Genomic DNA, 21,142 nt, shown 5'->3' with positions numbered 1-21,142 from the left:
GAGACAGCTGCCCCTACCCTCACTCCCTATCTGCTCTGATTCTATCCTAGGTCCCTGCATCTCAACTAGGTCCAGGACAAGGTGGCTCCTGCTGCAGACCCTGATCAACAACCCCAAACTGGCCATGCTCAGAAAATCAAAACCGGGTCATGGCTCCCGGGAGTTCATCCAGATCCTGCCGATGTGCTCGGAGAGCTGGCACTGACCTCTGACAGTGCTCCAAGGCCGTTCCAGGATGACTGCCCCGAGAGAAGGCCCAGGCTACGCCGCAGCTGCCCCGCCTGCGGTGGGATGCGCAGCCGCTGTCCGCGTGGACGGCGCACTGTGCCAGCCACTCATGGGACGGCACCTGGGCCAAGCAATGAAGTATCAGGTCTAAGTCCCTCCCCTAGTAAAAAGATCCAGAACTAAAGAGAATTCCTGTTGAACAAACTTTGCCCAATCATGATTTCTACTCTCCGTGGTTAGGAGGCAGCCATGTTGAGAAGCACATAGTTTGACTACAGGGCAGAACTTGGTATCACTGAAGAAGGTGGTAAAATTTCTATATCAGGGGAGTTTAACCACCTGACACTGTTTTACTCTGGAAGCAAGTATGTCCTCATTCCAGCAGAGTCCTTATTGCTTCCTCCTTTCCAGGCACTATGGCGGTGAGAGAGAAGGAAATCCGCGGTCCAGCCTCCAGCTTGGTTAGGGGGAGCAGGCGCACACTGAGCTGGCCCTGCCTTGTACACTGGGATGAGAAATGGATCAGAACTGACCTGGGGCTCGGTCACAAAGAAAGATGTGCACATTCTCTGTGGCGAGAGGAGATCCCTGGGAAAGCTATCTGTCAGAGGAGGCGGTGATGGGTGTGCAAAGGCACGGGAGCAAGAAAGGCCCAGGCATGTTGGAGGAGGGGGAGCCTCTGGTGTCTGCAGTGCAGGGCGTAGGGGGCTGGTTAGACTATGCAAGGCGGCCCGAAGCCCGGCTGGGAAGCCTGACATGTCTCTTTGTGCTGCGGGCCCAGTACTTGGCCACATTCTTCACACCCAGGCATACAATCTCTGCTGGTTTGGGATCTGTACAAAGTCTGACTGTTCAAAGTCACTCATGACGCCTGTGCAAGTGCCTGGGGGACCCACCAGCAGGGTAAGGGAGGTCCCTGTCCACCTCGCGGGGCCAGTGAATTTCAGTCACCATTACTGAGCACCCATGGTGAACCCAGCCCAGTTACCAGGTGTTTGCCAGCCTTATCTCTCAATCTCCACAACCAGGCTTTGGTGTTGTGCTTTCAGAAACTGACAAAACTGGCACCCACTGTGCTGGGCTCCCCACGCCGCCTCGTCCTAGCTGTGTGACATTGGCCAGATGACTTTGCCTTTCTGTGCTTCCTGTCCCTCTCATGTAAAAAGGGGTAATGCCTACAATATCCAAAATTATTTTGAGGATAAAATGAGTTACTACGTACAAACACTCCTAAGCTAGTGCCCGATATATCCTAAACTCTCAATAAATGTTAGTTATTGTTATCTACAATGCTGCCCTTTGTGGTGATCTGATTAATGCATGTCCACCTCAGTATGCTCAGCTCCATGAAGAAAGGGGCCTGCAATGTTCCCCCTGAGGTAGTTGTCTAGCAAATTACTGCTGATTCTCCTCAGGATCTACACCCACCAGCCCTGTTGGCTTCTAGACCTTTTAGTAGACTTGGCCGCAGAAGTCATTTAGGCCCGCAAGGGAGACTGGCAAGGCTGGGGGGTGGTCTTTCCATGGCCAAGTGCACAGACTTTTATCCTGGCAAAACATAATCCATTTGTGATCCACCAGGTCCCAGCCAGAGAGGAGTGACCACAAGGTCCCTGACAGAGAGGCCAGGGGCCTCTAGGGCGTTTCTGTCTTAAAGACAATTGTATAAGGCAGTGCAGGGATATGGGACACCCAGGGTCACAGATAGCATAAGTGTCTGTGGGACAAGGCCCTGCTGTAGCCTTAAAAGGTGCATCACAGATCTTTCCGCTGGACGTGAAATAAGGAAAAGGAATTCAGAGACCATGGACCAGGATCCCAGAAGGATTCTAACCTAGGTAAAGAGTGATCATAGGGTCCCTAGAGGGGACTCGAGATGGAAAGTCCTGCCTGCCCTTAGTCCCTTTGCAAATGATCTTCTTCTGGCCTTGTCCTTTCCACATGCAATGTTTAATCTCTACATTTCCCCACCTACTTAACATTGATGCAATTCCAGAGATTGAACTAGAAGACTACAAGTTTCTAATATTTGGCCAAAAGAAACCTCAGCAAGAGAAGCAGAACATGTTCCCTTGTCCTTAAAAGCTGTAGAAAGGAAGCCACTGTCCTGAGGCAGGAAATGGTTTCTTTTAAAGATGCGTGAATTTCAGCGGCTGTTGCTATGCCTGTAAAGTACCTCCAACCTCTAAATCTCAGGAGTTCTGAGGGGGTGTGTCTGCTCCTATGCCCAGGTTCACAGTAACACCTTGAATGTGCCCTCTGAGGAAGGGGGACTTGTGGGTCTCCTTCACAGCCAGGGAAGGGGCTGGCCCTTCTCCCTTCTCCCATATACAGTAAGCTGATGAGCCTGTAAGATTTTTTAGTTTTAGGAGGAATGTGAGAGTCTGCATCTCATTTAAATTAGCACAGGAAGGGAGAGAACCAAGACTCAATTCAGGCTGTAAAAGGAAATGGATTTTAATAATATTCAAATCTAGCATTTACTATTTTCAACAAATAAACACTTCCCCTCCCCAATAAGTAAAGAGGCCTTGGGGTAAAGCGGTCAGGGTGATGGGGTGTGGTCATCCCCTCTTCTGGCCTTCATGGAAACGCCAGGAAAAGGCTCACAATGTCCTCCTTCTCCTCGGAGGGTGGGGGAGAGCTGGTCCAGGGCACCCCAAGTGCCTCAGCCTTGCCCCCATTGCTGAAAACCAGGGCACTCTCGAGCTGGTCGTCCTAGGTGTGTGATCTGGGCTCTGAGGCAGGGGCCGGGTGGCTGCATAGAAGAGAGGGGTAACCTTGGGAGGCCTCCCCCAGGGGCATGGCCCACCCTCGCCACCCCATCCCCACTACAGGTGGATCCAGGCACTGTGCTGAGTGCTTGGTCAGTGAATACATTTGTCCCTGCATCACCCATTTCACAGAGGAGAAAACCAAGTCCCAGAAAGCAGAGAGGAATCACCTCCAGCACAGGACTGGTCAGTAGTGGAGCGGGGATCTGACTCCCCAAGACCACGCTTGGCCCAAAGCTTAATGGAGCCCTTGGGATTCCGCCACTGCCAGCCTGGACACTCACCCTTGAGCTGATGATGGCCAGCTCTTCTTGGCCTTCAGCATTCTGTTGGCCAGTCAGGACTGGCGCTCGAGCTGGCAGGATAGGTTAGGTTCATGCTATGGCACCTGTGAACCTACCAGGAGCCACACCTCACCTGTTCCTCCAGGTGCCTGCCCAGTAGCAGGCCTTCGGGTGCCTCGGGGGTGGCCATGCAGCAAGGTCTGATAAGGGAGTCATGGCTGCTAATGCTCTGGAGCCAGCTGCCAGGGAGCGTCTGTACCTGCCCTCACTCAGCTCCTGCCCAGCCTCACCTCACAGTCTGGCTGAGCGGCTCCATGTCCTGGAAAGAAGCCCCAAACTGCTCCTCAGGCTCAAGGTTGTAATGATTTGCAGCTCCTTCCCACCATCCCCGTCCCCCCCCCCCCTCCTGCCACCCCTCCGCAGCTGCAGAGAGGGCCTGCGCGGGGGATGATGCTGCAGGGATAAGCAGTGAGGCAGGGGGCCGTCCCGGGCCTCTGCGCACTCGGGAACCCTCCTCCCTCCAGTTCCATCCAGCTCCTAACTGTTCTCAGAGGTGGGTGTAAATAGCTCCTCCCTCAGCCAGCGGTCCTTAGTGCCGGCCCCTACTTCACTGTTACCAAACTCTCCCAATAAATGCGAGATGCAGCAGATGGAGCAAGGAGTGTCCTGCCCAGGGCCATCTCTGATTTCCACTCCCTTCCCCTCACCTGCGGTGAGTGCCACAGCTAGCTGTTCACCTTCGTCCTTTTCTGGTGGTTGATCTGATTCCCCTGGGAGGCAGACAGCCTAAGTCCATCGGGAAGAGCCCCTTAGCTAGGCTGCAACTAGTCCCCATCTGTGCCCTTTCTCATGTTGCACTATCACCAGAGCCCTTGAGGGGGCAGGACACACAGAAAACAGGTCTGGGTCCCAGGCCAGACTCGGCTCCAGAGTTGGGGGAGCATGGGAGCTGAAGTTCAGGGACATTCTAGCCCACCCTTTTTGATGGCAGGTGGGGAAATTGAGGCCTCAGACAAGAAGGGACTACTCAGCCACTTATGTGCTGCGGGACTCGGAGGAACCTGACATCTGTCCCTTCCATGGGCACCAACTAAACCTCCTGAACCTTTGGTTCAGGCAGCTCTGTTGCTTCACCAGCCTGGGGAACTGGGATGGGTATCTTATGGGGAGCCTCCATACACTGGTCCCCAAGATGGGCAGGACACCCGAGCTCAAAGGGGCAGCTGAGAGGTTCTCCTGAGAGTTTTGCCAAATGCTGAGAACTCAGGGCTCAGTACAGGGGAGGGGTTCTCTCCTACCAAGTCTCAGAATCCTGGTGCCCACTCTCCTGCACTCCGACTCACCTCCAGATAATCCTCCATCACAGCGTCCAGCATCACCACGTCAGTGACGCACGTGCCAAGGAAGGGGACAACACTCTGTGCCATTGGGGTGGGAATGGCGATGAGCTCCAACTCTCAGGTGCCACCCCCGACCCTGCCCTGAAAACTCCTCACACGCAGCCTCCTGGGCCTCACCAGCATTACGTGTGGGGTGGCCTAGGACCCTTCACGGCCTCCTTTTAATTCCTCTCCCCGCCTCCCCACCCCCAAACAACGCCAGGCTGCTCCTCATCACCACCCAGGGCCTGCTTTTGGCAAGTCACAAGATCTGTGGCCCCTCCCTTCCCCTAAATTGAACCTGCATCCAGCTCTCCAGGTCCCCCTAGTGGTCACTTCTAAGGGGCAATTGGGGCACTGTGGCAACAGGAGGCGGGACTGCAGCAGGAGGGCCCTCTTCTCTAGGTTTGGAGGCCTCCAGCTGGGAGGAAGGAGCTCCCTTCCTCGGACCCCGGAGCCCCTCCCCGACAGGCAGACTCACCTGGGGCTGCTGCCTCTCCTGGGCCCTCCGGGGCGGGGGGGGGGGGGGGGGGGTCATCTCCAGGAGACCGCCCTTGGAAAGCTGCTCCTGCCGGGATCCCTGACAGAGGTATTATAACGGGGCACAGCCAGGTCCCCCCAAAGTGTATTTGTAACAGTGTCCAGAGATTGGGGTGTCCAAGAAAAATATATTCCCCACCCCAGGGCGGGCCGCCCTGGGGGATGGGAGCCTTGAGCAGGGCCATTGTGAAGTCAGTTTGCATGTCAATAACAGGATAGCTTCGTTCCTCCTTTGCAAAGAGGATTATTTGGCATATCACAAAAGCTAATCAGGAGGGTTTAAAAGACTTAATACAGAATGGGAGGGAGAGAGAAAGAAAAAGGAGAGACAGGGGCCTGCAGGAGAGACAAATGGACACAGACTCTGGGGAACAGTGCGAAGACCACTGTTCCCCAGAGTCTGACCACAGGAAGAAAGAGGGGAGAAAGGACTCTTGCTAAGTGGGCCGGGAGAAGGTGCCACATGGTTATGGATTAAGAGCTGGACATCTGGCGACGCAGTGGATGGTGCTGAGACCCGCGAGAGGCCTGCCTAGCCGAGCCCCGGACTTGTGTTCTTTTCTTTCTTCTGAAGGACGGTACCCTAACTGGCCTGACTGGCCTAACTGGGAAGGCAGGACGGTGTGTGTGCTGGTGGTTGTTTTGAAGGGATTTTGAGGTTTAAGGGTGACATTTAGCCATTAATCAAACCTGTATAACTTTTGAATAAATAGTTCCTTTTCCTTTTCACCAAACTCTGCCATTCAGAGCCATAATTCCAAGGGCGGCGGGCAAAGGACCCACAACCGAGGGGTCCCGGGGAAGGAGGGTGTCGTTTCGGTGATAGCATCTGGGCACGCCCCCCCCCCCCCGCCACGGGTCCTTTTGTTCGGTAACAGTATTGAGGCCACACTCCACCCCATTTCCCCCCAGAGCCCTTCATCTCATATCTGGACATCTGACCCAAGTCACTTGGCACCAATGCCACTCCACCCTTCGGCATGCTCTGATTCTAGAACTCTCCGAGCTCCAACCCTAACCCAGTGTGTGGCCTTGGTTGGGCCTCTGGCCTGGCGTCCCTGAGCCTGTTTCCCCATCTGGAAAGTGTGAGAATCCCACCTACCTCAGAGGGTCTCCTGAGCGCTTCATGTCACATAACTGTCATTATCATTTCCCCCACACACCTCCAGGCTGAGTCAGGCACAAAGCTCCAGCACATTCCTTTCCTTCCTTGAACCACGCCCCTGCCCTGTGAGGCCTGCACCACAGAATCCTGAGCCTCCAGTTTTCAGATGAGGGGTCAGAGGCCCAAAGAGGGGCAGCGACTTTCTCAGAGGCCCACAGAGATGAGGCTGCTCCACCCTCCGGCCAGAGGCCCTGTCCCAGCTGTCTTCACCCCCCACCCCTGCCCCACCGCTGACCAGAGTCCTGTCCTCTGGGCTCTCAGTGCGTGTCCAGGCCCCCAGCCTGCTGAGCCTTGAATGGAAAGGGATGGGGCTGAGCACCACTGGGGACTATGACCTCCAGGCTGGGCCCGAGGCCATGACAAAGGCTTCACCTCCTTAGGACAGTTCCCCTGCATGGCAGTCCCTCTTTATCCACTAAGGAAGGGGACTCTGGAGGTGCCATCTCTGACTGACAGGGTAGCAGATGACCAGGGCACGGAGCAGTCCTGTGCCCTTTATTTCCTTTTACATGCAGCTTCTGACTTCCATTCAGAAAGAATCCTCTAAGAATCCCATCAGCTTCCCCAGACTCAAAAGCCATCTGGAGGGTGTATGTCATTGTCAGCGAGACACCCCGGTGAAACCCTGTGATTGATTAGCAATGACTGCTATAGGGATAGAGGGGGGAGACAAAACACGCACATATCTGTCCCTGGTCTGGCATTGAGATCCAAGGCTAGGCAGCCCATTTGTCCCCCTGACCAGTGGGACGACCCTGCAGTACCCACCCCTGGTGCAGGCAGGTGCCTCTCCCTGTGCAGATGCCGTGAAGAGAGGCAGAGTAGCGAGGCATGGCTCCCTGAGGACAGGCCCCTGCTGAGGCCAATCCAAGTTGAATAAAAGTTGGTAAGGCACACCGGCCCTTCAGGAAACACTGTCAACAGGTGCTCTGAACTCCTGTGTTCGAAAGCAACCAACGTGCAAGCACACTCAGAGAGAGGAGAAGTGAGGGGGAGGAAGGCAATACGGGGGTCAGGCTTGGCGAATGGGGTCCTTATCACTGGCCGTGGCCTGGAAGATCGGGCGGGATCGCGCTGTGCGGAGACAGGCAGCGGCCAGCAGAGGAGCAGAGCGAGGGAGGCCAGGGGCAGGGGCACATGCAGGAAGAGCCAGGAGGGGGGCTGAAGCAGGGACAGTCAAGGTGGGAGCCAGAGGCGGGGCCTCTGCGGTCATCTAGGGGCTGCAGGGTTGGGGAGGGCCTTGTGAGCAGGACAGTGGGTAGGTCAGAGCTGTATCTTAGGGGGTAATGTGGCCGTGGTGGGTTGGGTGCGTGGAACTCAAAGAATCATCCCAACTAGCCTTTTAATTATAAATCCACTCAAGCCCTGAGGCCTGAATGTTGAGTCCTTCAGCCTCTTCTACACTGAGGAAGGAGGCGATCCCTTTCAGAGATGCTTTCCACCTCTCACTTACAGACAAGCACCTCTCTGTGCTACTTCCCAGCAGACTGGTTGGTTTTCACCAAGGCGAAGAAGGTTGGACGGATTTTCTAGGCCATAATTAAGGGTTCAGAGCTACATCCGCGGTCTCCCAGTAGTTCTCAGAATATTAGCGGTGCTGCTCTAGACCCTCCAGACAGCCCTGAGGTGCCCACTGCAGAGAGGAGAAACTGGCCTAGGGGGAAGGGATTGATTTAAGAGTTTCACGACTCCCCTGGGGACGGGACGCTGCCGTTGCTAAGGGCAACCCCCTCGCTCTGTGGGAAAGAAGTGAAGGCGGGGCCAGCGGGGCTCCCGCCCCTCCGCGTTGCCTCGGAGACGCAGTGTGTCCTGTAGCCACAGAGGCTGGGCAGGCCCTGGCTGACTTTCGTGGTGCTTTCTGAAGTTGGGGTGAGGCTGCTCTCCTGGGCTCTGGGCCTTCCTCCACTTGGCCGGACTCAGAAGGGATGGATGTCCAGGGTCTGACCCCGCTCCTCGGTGGGCTGGGGGAGGGGTGAGTGGGATGGGGCGTGAGGGGAAGCTGCTGGATCTTCTCCGCACACAGTAGGCGCCTAATTAGCATGGCTAGAATAAGGTAGGCTGCTCGCTACCTTTAACCGCCTTCCTGTGTCCACTGGGCCTGGGGGACCGTGTTCAGCGCTGGGTGTGGGGTTCAAGGTCGGGTTAAAAACCCAGCTGACACCTTGGGAGCGCCGACTTTTCCCGAAAGAGCTTGGGAGAGTGAAGCATAAAACAATAATTATTTATTATTCTTCACCCCAAAGTCCCTCTGGGATTTTCTTCCTGCGCGCCTGGGAGAGCCAGCTTGCTATGCGAGTTCAGCTCTTGCCTGAGGTTTATCTTTTTACTTCTTCACCCCCTCTCTTCTGTTTGTTTTAAAACGCTGAGGATGGGGAAAGGCCCAGGCTTTCTCCCAGAGCAGAGGGTGAAGTCCCCAGTCCCGCCCCACCTGTGGGGTCAGGCCCCCTGGAGGGAACTTGCCCTTTCCATCTCCGATCTTAAGGAGAGCAAATCCCAGAAGTGATTCTCGGACAACTGCTCCCGGGCAGGGACGTCCAGCCAGCGCCAAGATGGCCTCATTGGGGAAGGTGACCGAGGTTCCCAGCGGGAAAGTCTACCAGCAGATCTTCGAGGCGGAGGTAGGCCTGTCCTTTCCTCCCCCCTCTTCCTGTTCCCCAAATTTCCCTCTCCTCCCCTCCAAACTGCCCTCCATCTGAATGAAGTCTTCCTTGCCTGGGAATCTAATGACATAAGGGCTTGGAAAATTGCTTTCATTGTAAAAAGTGATTCTTACTAGTTCTTAAAATGTAGGAAAATAAAATTAAAAGGTGTATTGTTGGAAGTTAGAGAATTTAAATTAAAGACTTAAATTACTCAGAAATAGCCAGAATTAACCATTGGGTGTTCTGGGTCTTTCCTAATTTTTCTGTTCGAAACCTGGGTTTGATTCTATACTAATGTTTTGAAACCTGCGTTTCCCTATTAACAGTACCTCCCAGACCTTTCCCATGTCAGTGGACGCTCATGCACTTCCTGACGTGTAGTGGCTGCCTACTTGATCTAGGACTTCCTGTAATATATTAAAGTAATACCCTTGTGACAGCTGTATAGGCATTGGAATCGTCTTGTCATCTATGAAAAACTACACAGACAAAATGGTATCTTAAAAGAAGTACAGGCTGGAACATGTCCTTTGAAGTTCTGTACTGCTTATTTAGGAGGAATTTGCATCCCTACTTTGAACCCTAAATAATGCTCTCTACAGAAGTCTTGGAAATGATAAAAGGATAAAGAGACCAAACAAGCAAATTACCCACATAGTCCTGTTCCCTGGAAGTAAAATGACCATATTCTTCATGTTTGGCATATTTTCTGTGCATTTCAAAAGAGCTTTCCTGGCTCCTGGCCCTCTAGAATGTTTGGTTGTTTCTCTCTGCATATAAAATTTTGAGCTCACACTGTATAATTTTGTTTATAATTTTTAATTTATGCTTTTCCTTGTTATGTATTATGGTATACTATAAGCATGTCTCCATGTTACAAAAAATTCTAAGTCTATTTTTAATAAATGCCTAAATTTCCTTTGAAGAGACCTCTGATGTCTCGTCAACCAATCCCCTATTATTGAACAGTTCCATTTTTCCAATTTCTCATGATTAAAAAAATGCTGGGATGAACGTCTTGGTCTTCATCAAAATTTCTTCAAAGATGTCTTCCTGGAAGTGTTTGAATGGCTGTTATGGGGCGTGGAGAACCCCCCTGTATGAAGCGTGCCCTGCAAAGCACCTTCCTGCTGGCAGGTTTCCCTGTGACCCTCTAGGACTGCACAGTCAGCCTTAGCGGGTGCTGGGGGGTCTGTGCTCTCACCCTTCCCCACAACTGGACCAGGTGCAGCTGGTCCGCTCCCTGGCCACCTCCAGGAAGCAGAATGTGGAGCGTTCCATGACCCTGAAGAATGGCAGCAAGCCCTTGATGAAGAAGGTGGACATTCCTGAGGGGGAGACGATGTCCCCTCGGCAGCGGAAGTGGATGCACAGCCTGCCCAATGACTGGGTCACGGAAAACCCTGTTCTCTACAGGTAGGTCCTGCCATCCAGGTCACACATCCACGCACGGGTGTGCATCAGAGCCTTCAAAGCCTCATAAAGAGCTCACACAAGATGGGTGGTAGGTAGGAATAAAGTCCCAGGGAGTTAATAACAGCTACTTTGGAGGATTGTTTGCTTCTCCTTCCCTTCCTCCAAGGGCCAGGCACTGGGCACTGGGATCCCACCCTCCTGGAATTTGAGGTCTCTACAGCAAATAAAAAAGATGTTCTCCCCAAGAAGGGAAAGGCTCTGGCACAGAGGATTGGGTGGTGGGACAGGTGTCCAGAAAGCTCTCTGAGGAGGGGCCTCTGCTGAGACCAGAGGGTAAGGGAAAGGAAGCTGAGGCAGGTGGGCTGGGCCCAGTCCAGAAGGCTGAAGATGTCAGGGGGCCTGGGGAGAGGAAGATAAGGCTGGGAGAGGCTTTCGGGCCACAGTCAGTATTTTGGACATTACTAAAGTGAGCAGCTGATTTGCATTTTCAAGGTTTTCCAGCTGCTGTGTGCAGAATCTGGGGAGCTACAAGAAGAGGCAGGGAGAGGGCCACAGCCGTCTATGTTAGCTTGGTGGGACTGTGAGAGGGAGACAGGACACTTCAGGTACACTTGGGAGGCAGACGCCACGGACCGGGTGATGGCTTGGATTGGAGGAGAGATGCCCCGTGAGCCCTAGGCCTCTGGCCTGATGGACAGCAGAGATGCCGTTTCCTGAGAGGGGAACAGATGGGGTTGGAGCACGGAGGTGAGGAGTTCCTTCTGCGCTTCCAAGTTCAGGCACCGAACCTGAGATTCCTGAGCATGATATTCTAGCTCCCTGAGCTCCGGCTCCTCAAGCAGGAAAAAAGGAAAGAAAAGGAAAGCCTAGGTTTCATCTTCCTCACAGGGTGCTTGGAGGAAGTAGCAGGAGCTGGGCTTCCCTTCCACTCTTCAAGCCCTGTGCAAACCATAGACTGTCTCTGGCCGAGGCCTCTGGGACAGGAACTCTGTGCTTCTCTACCAGCCACTGTTTTCCCTCTCGCCCGCTTTGGAGCAGGGGTTGATCCAATTCTGGGTAAAGGTCCCTGCCCTGATCTGACCTCCAGCTTTTCCCAGGGAAGGCTCCCCTGAGGCTTCCGACCTCAGCACCCTGAACTACCTGCGGATGGGCAAACACAGCGGGCACTCAGGCCCAGGCTGAGGTCAGCATTCTCCCACCCATGTCCTGATGCCCAATGCAGGGATCCAGGGGCACAGATGGCTGGGCCTATCTGTGCCCCGCCCCTCCCCAGGAGGTCAGCCTCGCAGCCTGGCTGTGACCCTGGCTCCCACAAGGACCCCAGTCTCCTCTCTGCTGGTCCTCCAGCATCCAAAGTCTACTAATGTCTCCTCTTGAAGGACCCCTTCCCCCAGGGTTTAGCTTAGGCCCACCTGTCATCCTGATGGCCAGGTATAGCATCCGTCAGGAGCTCTTGGCACTCACAGAACAGCATTTTTGGAAAGGACACTTCTCGTGAAGGTCTCTGGCATTGTACTGTACTGGCTTCCTGAGACAAGTAGGCAGAGCCAACTTTGCCCTAAACACAGATCGAGAGCACAAGCCCCTGTGGCCCGTGGCAGGGACAGAGATGTGGTTGTAACCTGATAGGCCCTGCCACCCTCAAAATAACTGGGGTCACTAACTCAGCACTAGTGTCTCTCTGGGGTGCCTTGTCCCCTTTTTGAAAATTTAGCCAGTCAAATCCAGTCTACTTGTGTGTTCATTCATGCAGGGCGTGGCCTCTGGGCGGGTAGAGAGGAGCTTAGGGGAAGGAGAGATCACCACCAGTGTAAACCAAGCCCCCAGGTCCCCTGGGCAAGTGGCCGAGAAGCCAGAGGCGTCAGCAGCTGCCAGAGTCAGGGCTCCAGGGTCCTGTGAGGCCGCCCTAGTCCAGAGGCCTTCAGTCGACAAGACTGAAAGACCTGCCTCTGGAGGGTCCGCCTGGGCCCCAGCCCCTGCAGCCCAGGCCCTGCAGCCTCCCTCTCTGGGAGGTCTGGAGTGAGGACCACATACGAAAGACCCAGCAAGTGCTGCACACGTGGATGCCCTGAGGAACAGCAGGCATCCTGGAGGACTGCTTGCTCCTGAGGTGCTTGCACAGTGGACAGTGCCTTCAGGGGTATTTATTCCAAAGTGAAGGTCATGCTCTCCTACCCTGGTCCTCCCTGCTGAGAGAGTTTGTCCTGGGATCCCTACTCTCTCCTCCTTCACCCAAACCCTGAGCGCCATGGACTTAGGTGTTGCATGCGAGGGTCTGGGGGTCTCAGTTCTGCTTCATACAGTGACTTCTCTAAGACCCTTCCCCCATCCTAGACACTGGTGTTCACCCCACTGCCTCATAGGGTGAACTGCTAGAGGAGCCAATGAGGAACATGCTGAATGCTTAGCGCAAGTCCGTCGTGCCCCTTCTTGTCTTCAATTTCCACGTGTGGAAAGTGGTTCCTGCCCACCGCCCACACGTCCTTGGCCGGTAGATCGGAAGCAGGCTCTGGAGGGCAGGCCCCAAAGGCTCGTCCTAGGGTTCATGGCGAGCACCGGCAGCACTGGGCCCAGGCAGAGGGCTGGGAGGCTGGCACAGCCTCGGGACTCTCTGAAATCAGTGGGCCTGGGCCACAATGTCCGGGGACCATCTGGAGACTCTCCTCGAGTCAAGCTTCCCTAAGGGTGAGAGGGTTGGGGTTTTATTGTTCTTATCTGCTACTGCCTCAGGGAAAAGAAAAGTATGAAGAAGAAAAAAGCTCAACAGAGCGAGAGCACCATCGATGCCCTGAAAGTCCGGAACCTCATGGACACCATCGGTAACCTCCCCTAGGCCCTGTTTTTGGGCCCTCTCCCCTGGGCCGTCTGCCCTGGGCCTTCTGCCCTGGGCCTTATCCCCTTGGCCTTCTCCTCTGCTCTCTCTCCTCTGGGTTTTCTCAACTGGGCTTCTTCCCTGGGCCCTCTCCCATAAGTCTTCTCCCCTGGGCCTTCTGCCCTTCTCCCTTTCCCCTGGGCCTCTACACTAAACCTCCCCCCGCTTGGCCTTTACTACATCTCCTCCCCTGCGCCCTTTCCCTTAAGCCTTCTCTCCTGGTCTTTCTCCCCTGGGCCCTTTCCCCTGAGCCTGTTCCCTCAAGCTTTCTTCCCTGGGCCTTTTCCACCAGGCCTTCTCAACTCCCCTCTCTACCTTGAGGCCTCTCCCCTGAGCCTTCTCCCCTGCTCACTCTCCTCCGGAACTCTCCCCTGGGCCCCCTGCCGCGACCTGAGTCCTCTCCCCTGGGCCTACCCCTGGACAGCCTCCCTCGTTCCCTTTCTACTAATCCTTCCCTGGACAGTCTCCTCTTTTCCTGCTCCCCTGGGCTCTCTCCACTAAGCCCACTCCCACTTTGTTTTTCCCCTGAGGACTCTCCCTTAAACTTTTCCCTTTGGGCCTTCTCCACTGCTCCCTCACCCCTGGTCCATCACCTTTGAGCCTTCTCCCCTGGGACTCCCCTAAGCCTTCTCCCCAGCCCTTCTCCCCTGCTGCCTCTCCCCTAAGCCTTCTGTCCTGGGCCTTCTCCTGCTCTGGCTCCCCTGGCCTTTCTCCCCTAAGCCTCCTCCACCACCCTCTCTCCCCTGAGGACTCCATCCTTGGCCTTCTCTCCTGAGCCCTGTCCCCTAGACTACCCTTGGGCCCTCTCCCCAAGCCCACGACCCCAAAGTCTTCTCCCCTGGGCCCTCTACACTGGGGACTCTCCCCTGGGCACTACACTCTGAGCCCTATCCCCTGGGCCTCCCCCTGGAGCCCCTTCCTTTGGCCCTCCCCCCTAATCTTTCTTCCCCGGGCCTGCTCCCCAGCCTTCTCCCCTAGGCCTTTTTTCCTGACCCCCTCTCTTGCTCCCTCAGCCCTGGGCTTTCTCCTCTAAGCTTTCCCCACTGCTCTCTCTGCGCTGGGCCCTCACCCCTGAGCCCTCTCCCCTAAGCCTTCTTCCTTGCCATCTCCCCTTCTCTCTCTTCCCTGGACTCTCACCCATAGACACCTCCCCAGGCCTTCTCCCCTGCTTTCTCTCCAGTTGGTTCTCTCATTTAAGTCTATTCCTCTGGGCCTTCTCCCCTGCTCCCTCTCCCCTACTTGTTCTCCCCGGGTTCTCTCTCTGGGGTGCTCTCTCCTGGGCGCTTTTCTGGGGGCCTTCTCCCAGTGCAGGGAGCTGGTGCGAGAGGGAGTGATTGCCCACACTGTGTTTTCTGAAGAAAACTGTTTGTAAAGGACGTTGCTGGCTTTACTGCGATTCCACAACAGAATTTCTGAATCCACCTTTTCTTCCTTCATACCACAATGTCTTAGTTGACTTTACCCCATTATGACGGCTTATTTTCTTTTTGATTAAAGAAGTAGTACATGCTCACTATAGAAAAACAAAGGAAGGAGGTGGGCATAAAGTAAAAACTCCCCCTGTACAATAGCACCCATTCTCCTCCCTAGAGTGCCCACCCCCCATGAAATCCCACGTGTGATGTCCAGCTTCCCGCATAGGTTCAGGGGACAGCAGAGCGGAGGGAGATATCAGACACTAGAGAGAGGGACCCATGTCCAAATCCCTGCTCAGCCACCAACTGCCTTTGTTCTTTAACCCCCATGCCTGAGTGTCCTCACTTGTAAAATAAGACCAATAAGTAATTGAGTTAGAACAGTACCTGATACATATTAAGTGCTGGTTATTTGTATTGGTGTATGTATTTCCTTCTCTAAAACTTTTTTAAAAACATAAATGGTCCCATTAAGTACACACCATTTTGGAACTTGTTTGTTTTAAAGATTTATTTACTTTTAGAGAGATGGAAGGCGGGAAAAGGAACACCAATGTATGTGAGAGAAACCTCGATTCTTGTGTGCCCCCAACCTGGGACCTGGCCCGCAACCCAGGCATTTGCTCTGACTGCGGGATGGAACTGGTAACCTTTTGGTTTGCGAGATGACCCCCAACCCACTGAGCCACACCATCAGGGCCCATTTTGGAACTTTTTGCCAGCATTTAACTGGATGGGCAAGACTTCCTTTCCCTTAGTACTATGGATCACCTTCGCCTTTTCTCTTTTCCCTTAAGACTCTGCTGGCCTGGCTTCGGGATCCGCCTCCTGAGCCAGGGCACCCTCTGCCTTGCTGCCTTTTCTTGGGCACTCTCCCCTGGACTTGGGGCTCTGAGTGCAGCCTCGTCACCTCTGTTGTTCTCCCCCAGTTCCTGAGCGACCCGGCACTGTCGCCCTTCGAGGAGACTACAAGAGGAAGTGCTATGAGAGTGCTCTGGGGAGTTTTAAGGAAGAGATTGCTCAGATCGGGATGGTGAGAACCCTTGTGTTTGCTCTCCTTCTATCCCTGGGCCATTCCAAAGGCAGGTTGGTCACTGCCCCGCCCGTCCTTTCCCCCAGCTCAGAGGTTCTCAGTGGCTCACCATGCTGTTGACAGAGCCGTAGCAGCCATGTTACGAGTGCTTGCTGTAACAAAGTGCTATAAGGCAGTTTCTGCTGTAACTTCCATTTTACAGGTGAGCCAAGGACACCTTATCTGACTTGGCACATAAGGGGCCAAGTGAGAACTGCATTCTGGGTCTGACGTCAAAGCCCAGCCTTTGATCTCTCTGCTCAGTCCCACTCATGAGGGTCCAAACGGCCTGACCCTCCATTGATGTCCTGATGCTGCCTGGCCCTTAGGCACTGCCCTCACTAGGCTCCCTGTTCCTCTTCTGAGACCTCATCTCTAGCTACACGGGTCCCAGAATATTCCCTGAACACACTTCTCGGCCCTTCCAGGTTCTCTCTGAGCCACGGATTGCAGTCACCCATTTCTTCCTGAGTCTTCTCTGAGTCATGTCGTTCCCCTAGGTTATTGGAGCTGGCTCTGTACCCAAAGAATCGATAAGGAGCTCCCCTGCCAGCTTGTCACTCTCCTAATATGTCCCATCTGGGCACAAGCACTGTTTCACCCATGAGCTCTGTGGCTTTGGTCAGCTTCTGTCACACAACATAACTGAGCCTTAGTCTCCTCATCTGAATTAAACTTGGAATTCTTTCTTGGCCACTTCTTTAATAAATATTTATTGAACCCCAGCAGTGGGCCTCACCAAATGTGAGCACCTATGCACAGGCCGTGGTGAGGGCCAAGGGCTTCTGAGGTCAAGGGCTCAGTTCAGAACAGAGCAGAGCGTCTGGCACGTGGCATGTGCCCCACATTGTGGCCACCCCTGAGCTCTAGTTGTGAGCTGTTTAGTAAGTCTTAACTCCTTAGGCGTAGGTAGTGATTATGATTTTTGAGATAGGACCATGGCCAACACTTCCTCATTATGGGGTTGGGGCGGGGGGTGGGGCTTCCTGCTGCCCCGAGGCTGATGATACTGTCGCCTTGGCCCTCCTGGCCTGTTTTAGGAAATGGAACCCCTCATCTTGGAGCCAGGAGCTCTTCTTTTTAAAAAGCTGGCTGAGCTTGAGGAAGACATCAACTGCCTCTTCAAAAAGGTGGAAAATGACAACAACTTCGAAGACTACAATATCGAAGTAGGGGTCCCCTCATGGGTTGACCTGGCCCACCCTGCCCTCTGCTCTCCTGGTCTGACTCAAATTTCTCCACATAGACTCTGTTGGAACTGTGGGACCAGGTGGCCAAGAAGTCCCAGCTCCAGAAGCAGGGGGTTAAGGAGCTGGATGAGACACTCTACTCAGTCGAGTTCTCCCGGGCAGATAAAGTGAGTTGGCCTCCCAATGGGCTCCTAGTGATTTCCACCTGTGTGAGACCTGTCTGTTTCCTTTTAGTTCTCCAGGAAAAAAGAGAGTCACTAACTATGGCATCTCGTCGTTTCTAGCTAAAAAGTGTGTTGAAGAAATACATGGAAATCATAAAGAAAACGTCCTACCTCATGCCACCCGACGTGCACAGGCTGATCGATAAAGAAGCCATGGTGAGTGGCTTTCCTGTGCAGGGGACCAGCTCACGGAAGGAGGAGCCAGGACTCTGGGTGCCCCAGAGCCTGGTGTCTCAGGAGTGATGGGTTTCTCATAGGTGGCATTTCCAGGTGACTCAGGCAGGCCACTTAAGTTCAGGACCAGAGGTTTAGTTAAGTATTTTCAATAGAAATCTGTCTAAAGTACACTGCATACGTCCCAGTGGACCTAACGCAGAGCCATCATTTTGAGCACCCATGATTTTACCAGCGCCTACCGGGCCACGTGCTGCCGTAACACAGGTGCTGCACAGGGAGGCATCATCTGGAAGCTGTCAGTGTCTCGGGGCGGTTCGTGCCCTCGTGAATGACCCCAGCCTGCTCTGTTGGTCTAGCTTTTCTAGCTTTTTTCAGTTGTCTCCCCTCCCGTGGGCCGTCCGTGCCTGCTGCTGAACCGTGCCTGTTCCCGCTCTGTCCCCACTGCTTCCCTGTCCACAACCCCAGCCTCCCCCAGCTGCTTTCTTTGGGATTAAAAAAACAAGGTATCAAAAAACAGGACTCGATGCCTCCAAGGTCAGTTAAGTCCGACCCCTCTGCTGCATGAAAGGGCACTTCTATTGGCTACTGGGAGGCACGTTTTTGTTTGCATGAGTTTCTAGCTCCTGAACAGAATGCTGGGCAGCCAGATAATGATGAAGGGGGTATGGCGTTGAGAATCACAGACGGGCTCCAGCCCAGGTCTGTGCCTCAGGGTCGCAGACAAAGCACAGCCATCCTCTCCACTGCCCGGACATGAAAGCTTCCGGAAACAACTCAGCCCCTGACCCTGGAACTCCCTGTCCATAAAATGGGGATAATGCTACTAACCCCCCAGCACTTGTTGGGAAGGTGATAAAAGAGGGTTCAGCAACGGTGGCTCTCATTTCGAGACAAGCAAGAGTTCCCAGCTTGTATCTCTTTGATCCATTAGCGGAGTCAGAGTTAGCAGTGTCCTGAGTTTGTTCCACTGTCTGACTTCCCTATGCTTATTTCACTCATTATAACAACTGGCAAATTCTACTTGCTCTATGCTCATTTATCTCACTTAATTTCACAAATTCCCGGTGCTGTAAGTATCTTCATATTACGGCTGCAGACCTGGAGGTTCAGGAGGTACGTACCCAAGTCAGGAAGTACAGCTGGCATCAAATCTCAGGTTCCAATGACAAGTGTCACAGGGACCTGTGCTTGGCAGGTTCTCACCCCCGCCCCAGGGAAGCACCTCGAGGGTTTTAGGAAGTGTGGAGAGGCTTTTTTGAATGCCATAGTCCCTGGGGGAATGGGAGAGGCCACTCTCATTGAGGGGAGCTGGAAGGCCAAATGACACAACAGTGACACACAATGAAGAATTCTCCCCACTGCCATGCCAAGGGTGCCCCGGAAAGAGCCACTGGGAGGACTGCCCAGGAACGTCCCAGCTCTGGCCTCCTTTGTTCCCTCATCACTACCATATGCGGCTTGTCCCTGATGGCATGAGCACTCTGCTTTTGAGAAAATGTATTTAAAACAAAACAAAATAAAAACCAGTTTAAAAACTGCGCGCCCGCTGGAGTGCTTAACTGCAGTGAACCAGAACCAGCGTCTTTAACTAACAGTCTGCAGTGCCTTTGCAGCTGCGTTGAAGCTCACATGGTCACAGTTCATAGCTAAGCCTTTGGGAAAGCCCTGGTCACCGTCCATGGCTATTGAGCCCCAGGCAGGTTCTCTGATTGTCTGACGACCCCCTCAGCACCCCTCGGACACGGCCGCCAGCGCCCCTCTTGGCCATGGCCGCGCTCAGCCCCAGGGCCTCCGCCGGTCCCTCATCTGTTCCCTCTCCAGCCTCCGACCACCCCTATCCAACTGGGCCTTGTTCTGACCCTCGAGAGCCCACCTGCCCATCTAGAGCCTGCCTGCCTGTGACCACAGGTCATAAACCAAGCCCTGCTGGGAAACCGGAGGGCCATCGCACAGCTGTCCGTCAACCTGATGGAGGCGACGCTGAAGCAGGAGCTCGAGAGCCGCCGCCGCTGGCAGGACCTGGTCGATGCCTGGAAGGCTCTCAAGAAGGAGGCCCTGGTGCAGAGCTTCAGGTCCGTGGCCGCGCGCACTGCCCGCAGCTCTTGCCCAGCTCGCCCGGCTGGCCTGTGGGCAGCACGGCGGCATGCTCCCTCCCTCCTTGGCACCACTTTAAAGTGCTGTCGTTTTTCTGTGGTAAAAGTAATATGTGCTCATTTTTTTTAAAAGTGAAAATAGAGCAAAGAATTTAGAAGAAATTTAAAATCACTGCTAATCCCTCACCCCAGCGAGAAGCACAGCTGATGTTTTGGTCTCTTTTCTCGCGGGCTTTTTTAGAGCCACACTGTGTATGTAGATTTCTGAGAACCGCACCAACTGTTTGGAAATGTTAGTCTGGTCATCTGCCCAATTACCCCTCTTTACTATTACACATAGCCCTGCATTACTGGGTCGTGCAAAACAAAGGCTATTCCTTGGCTTTGATAATTCCCACCCTCTGGTGGGAAATTCCACCCATGGGAGGGAAGGTGAAGAGAGCGTCCCCACGCTTCCCCTGCCAGGCCGCACTTTTGTTAATACCAATACGAGGGTCCTGGACCTTTTGGCCAACAAGGAAGTCTCTCTTTTGCAAAGAAAGGGACACCTTGGGCCAAGATGTCTGAGGATGCCAAAGAGTGCCTGTCCATCTGCACTTCGGGTCTGGGAGTGGAGGTCCCATCTGTACATCTGCATTTCCAGAGGGAGAGCATCCGAGTCCCACACTGAGGATGGAGGAAGGGGTCCTGAGACCTGGCTCCACCTGTACGTTCCTTGTGACCTTGATTTATCACTTGAACACCTGGAGCCTTTCTCTCCTTGTGCAAGGCTGAACCTTATGCAATCGTGAACTGGTGATAGGGTTTCGGTGATGTCAATAAGATGCTGCATGAAAAGTGCCTGGTCTGAGCCTGGGAGGTTGTTACGAGTGCCAGGAATCACCAACGTTGATGGCAGGGACCGATGTGTACTGGGCCTTTCCCCTGAGTCACGCACAGTGCTAGGGGCACTTCGCTTGCAACATCTTGCTGGGCCTTCATCATCATTTGCTCCATCACAGACGAGGAAACAGATTCAGAGTGGGGACAGTGACTCGCCCAAGGCCACAGAGCCAGCAGGCCGCAGGCGGGACCCTCATCTGGACCTGTGCCTGCTGGTCCCATGCCCTTAATGCCAGAACCTCGCTGTCAGTCCCTTGGTTCTTCTCCCCCACACCTTTCCTTCTTTTCTCAGTGTCCCAGAGGCTCAAGGTGGGAGGAGGGGCTGGGAGTGGCACAAGGTGCTGGGGCTCTGAACGTTCTTATGTTCACGGGTATCATCTCTCTCCCACCCACCTTGCCCCTCCTCTTTTCTCCGTGGTGCCAACACGCCTGGACACCCAGTGAGTTCATGGCCAGTGAGAGGATCCTGGCTCCTCCAGCCGTGAAGAAGGAGCTGGAGAACATCCTGAAGAACCAGAAAGCCCTGCAGAGAAAGCGGCTGACGCATCTCTACAGCATCTGGTACGGCGGGACGGGACTCCGGGGAGGGCGGCCTCTGGCGGAGGCAGGCACAATTCCCAGCACTGACGTCTCTCCGGAGGCATCCTCCAGGCTAGGCCATCATCTCCGGGTTCTCTGGTCCTGGGCTGGCTGCCTGGGCCCACGTGATGGGGTGTTCCAGCCCCAGTGGCAACAATGAACATGACACATTTGCTGCAGAAAAGTTTGGTGTGACTGTGCCAAAGAGCT

General features: G+C 54.2%; 2 protein-coding genes across 6 annotated transcripts in view; both read left to right on the top strand.

The window, feature by feature from the left end:
• The window catches only part of LOC129079678 (stimulated by retinoic acid gene 6 protein-like), a 34,266-nt gene extending 33,975 nt beyond the window's left edge, over window positions 1–291 (top strand). For all 5 annotated transcript variants that reach the window (XM_054584959.1, XM_054584957.1, XM_054584960.1 and 2 more), the window contains one exon: window positions 51–291. In XM_054584959.1, coding sequence (XP_054440934.1) covers window positions 51–205 — 155 coding nt within the window. In that variant the 3' untranslated portion in view covers window positions 206–291. The remainder of the gene's footprint in view (window positions 1–50) is intronic.
• An 8,625-nt stretch (window positions 292–8,916) lies between these two features.
• Window positions 8,917–21,142, top strand: part of CCDC180 (coiled-coil domain containing 180) — a 52,097-nt gene continuing 39,871 nt past the window's right edge. Inside the window, 9 exon segments of the mRNA XM_054584956.1 lie at window positions 8,917–8,988; window positions 10,238–10,428; window positions 13,159–13,247; window positions 15,645–15,748; window positions 16,828–16,956; window positions 17,034–17,144; window positions 17,262–17,357; window positions 19,287–19,450; window positions 20,795–20,914. Of these exon segments, the coding sequence (XP_054440931.1) occupies window positions 8,920–8,988; window positions 10,238–10,428; window positions 13,159–13,247; window positions 15,645–15,748; window positions 16,828–16,956; window positions 17,034–17,144; window positions 17,262–17,357; window positions 19,287–19,450; window positions 20,795–20,914 (1,073 nt within the window). The 5' untranslated portion in view covers window positions 8,917–8,919.

The sequence above is a fragment of the Pteronotus mesoamericanus genome, unplaced genomic scaffold, assembly GCF_021234165.1.
Source record: "Pteronotus mesoamericanus isolate MK-2021 breed Mesoamerican mustached bat unplaced genomic scaffold, CSHL_Meso_final contig_78, whole genome shotgun sequence".
In the NCBI taxonomy this organism is placed as follows: Eukaryota; Metazoa; Chordata; class Mammalia; order Chiroptera; family Mormoopidae; genus Pteronotus; species Pteronotus mesoamericanus.
The sequence above is the reverse complement of the archived record's forward strand: the minus strand, read 5'-3'. Positions and strand labels throughout refer to the sequence as shown.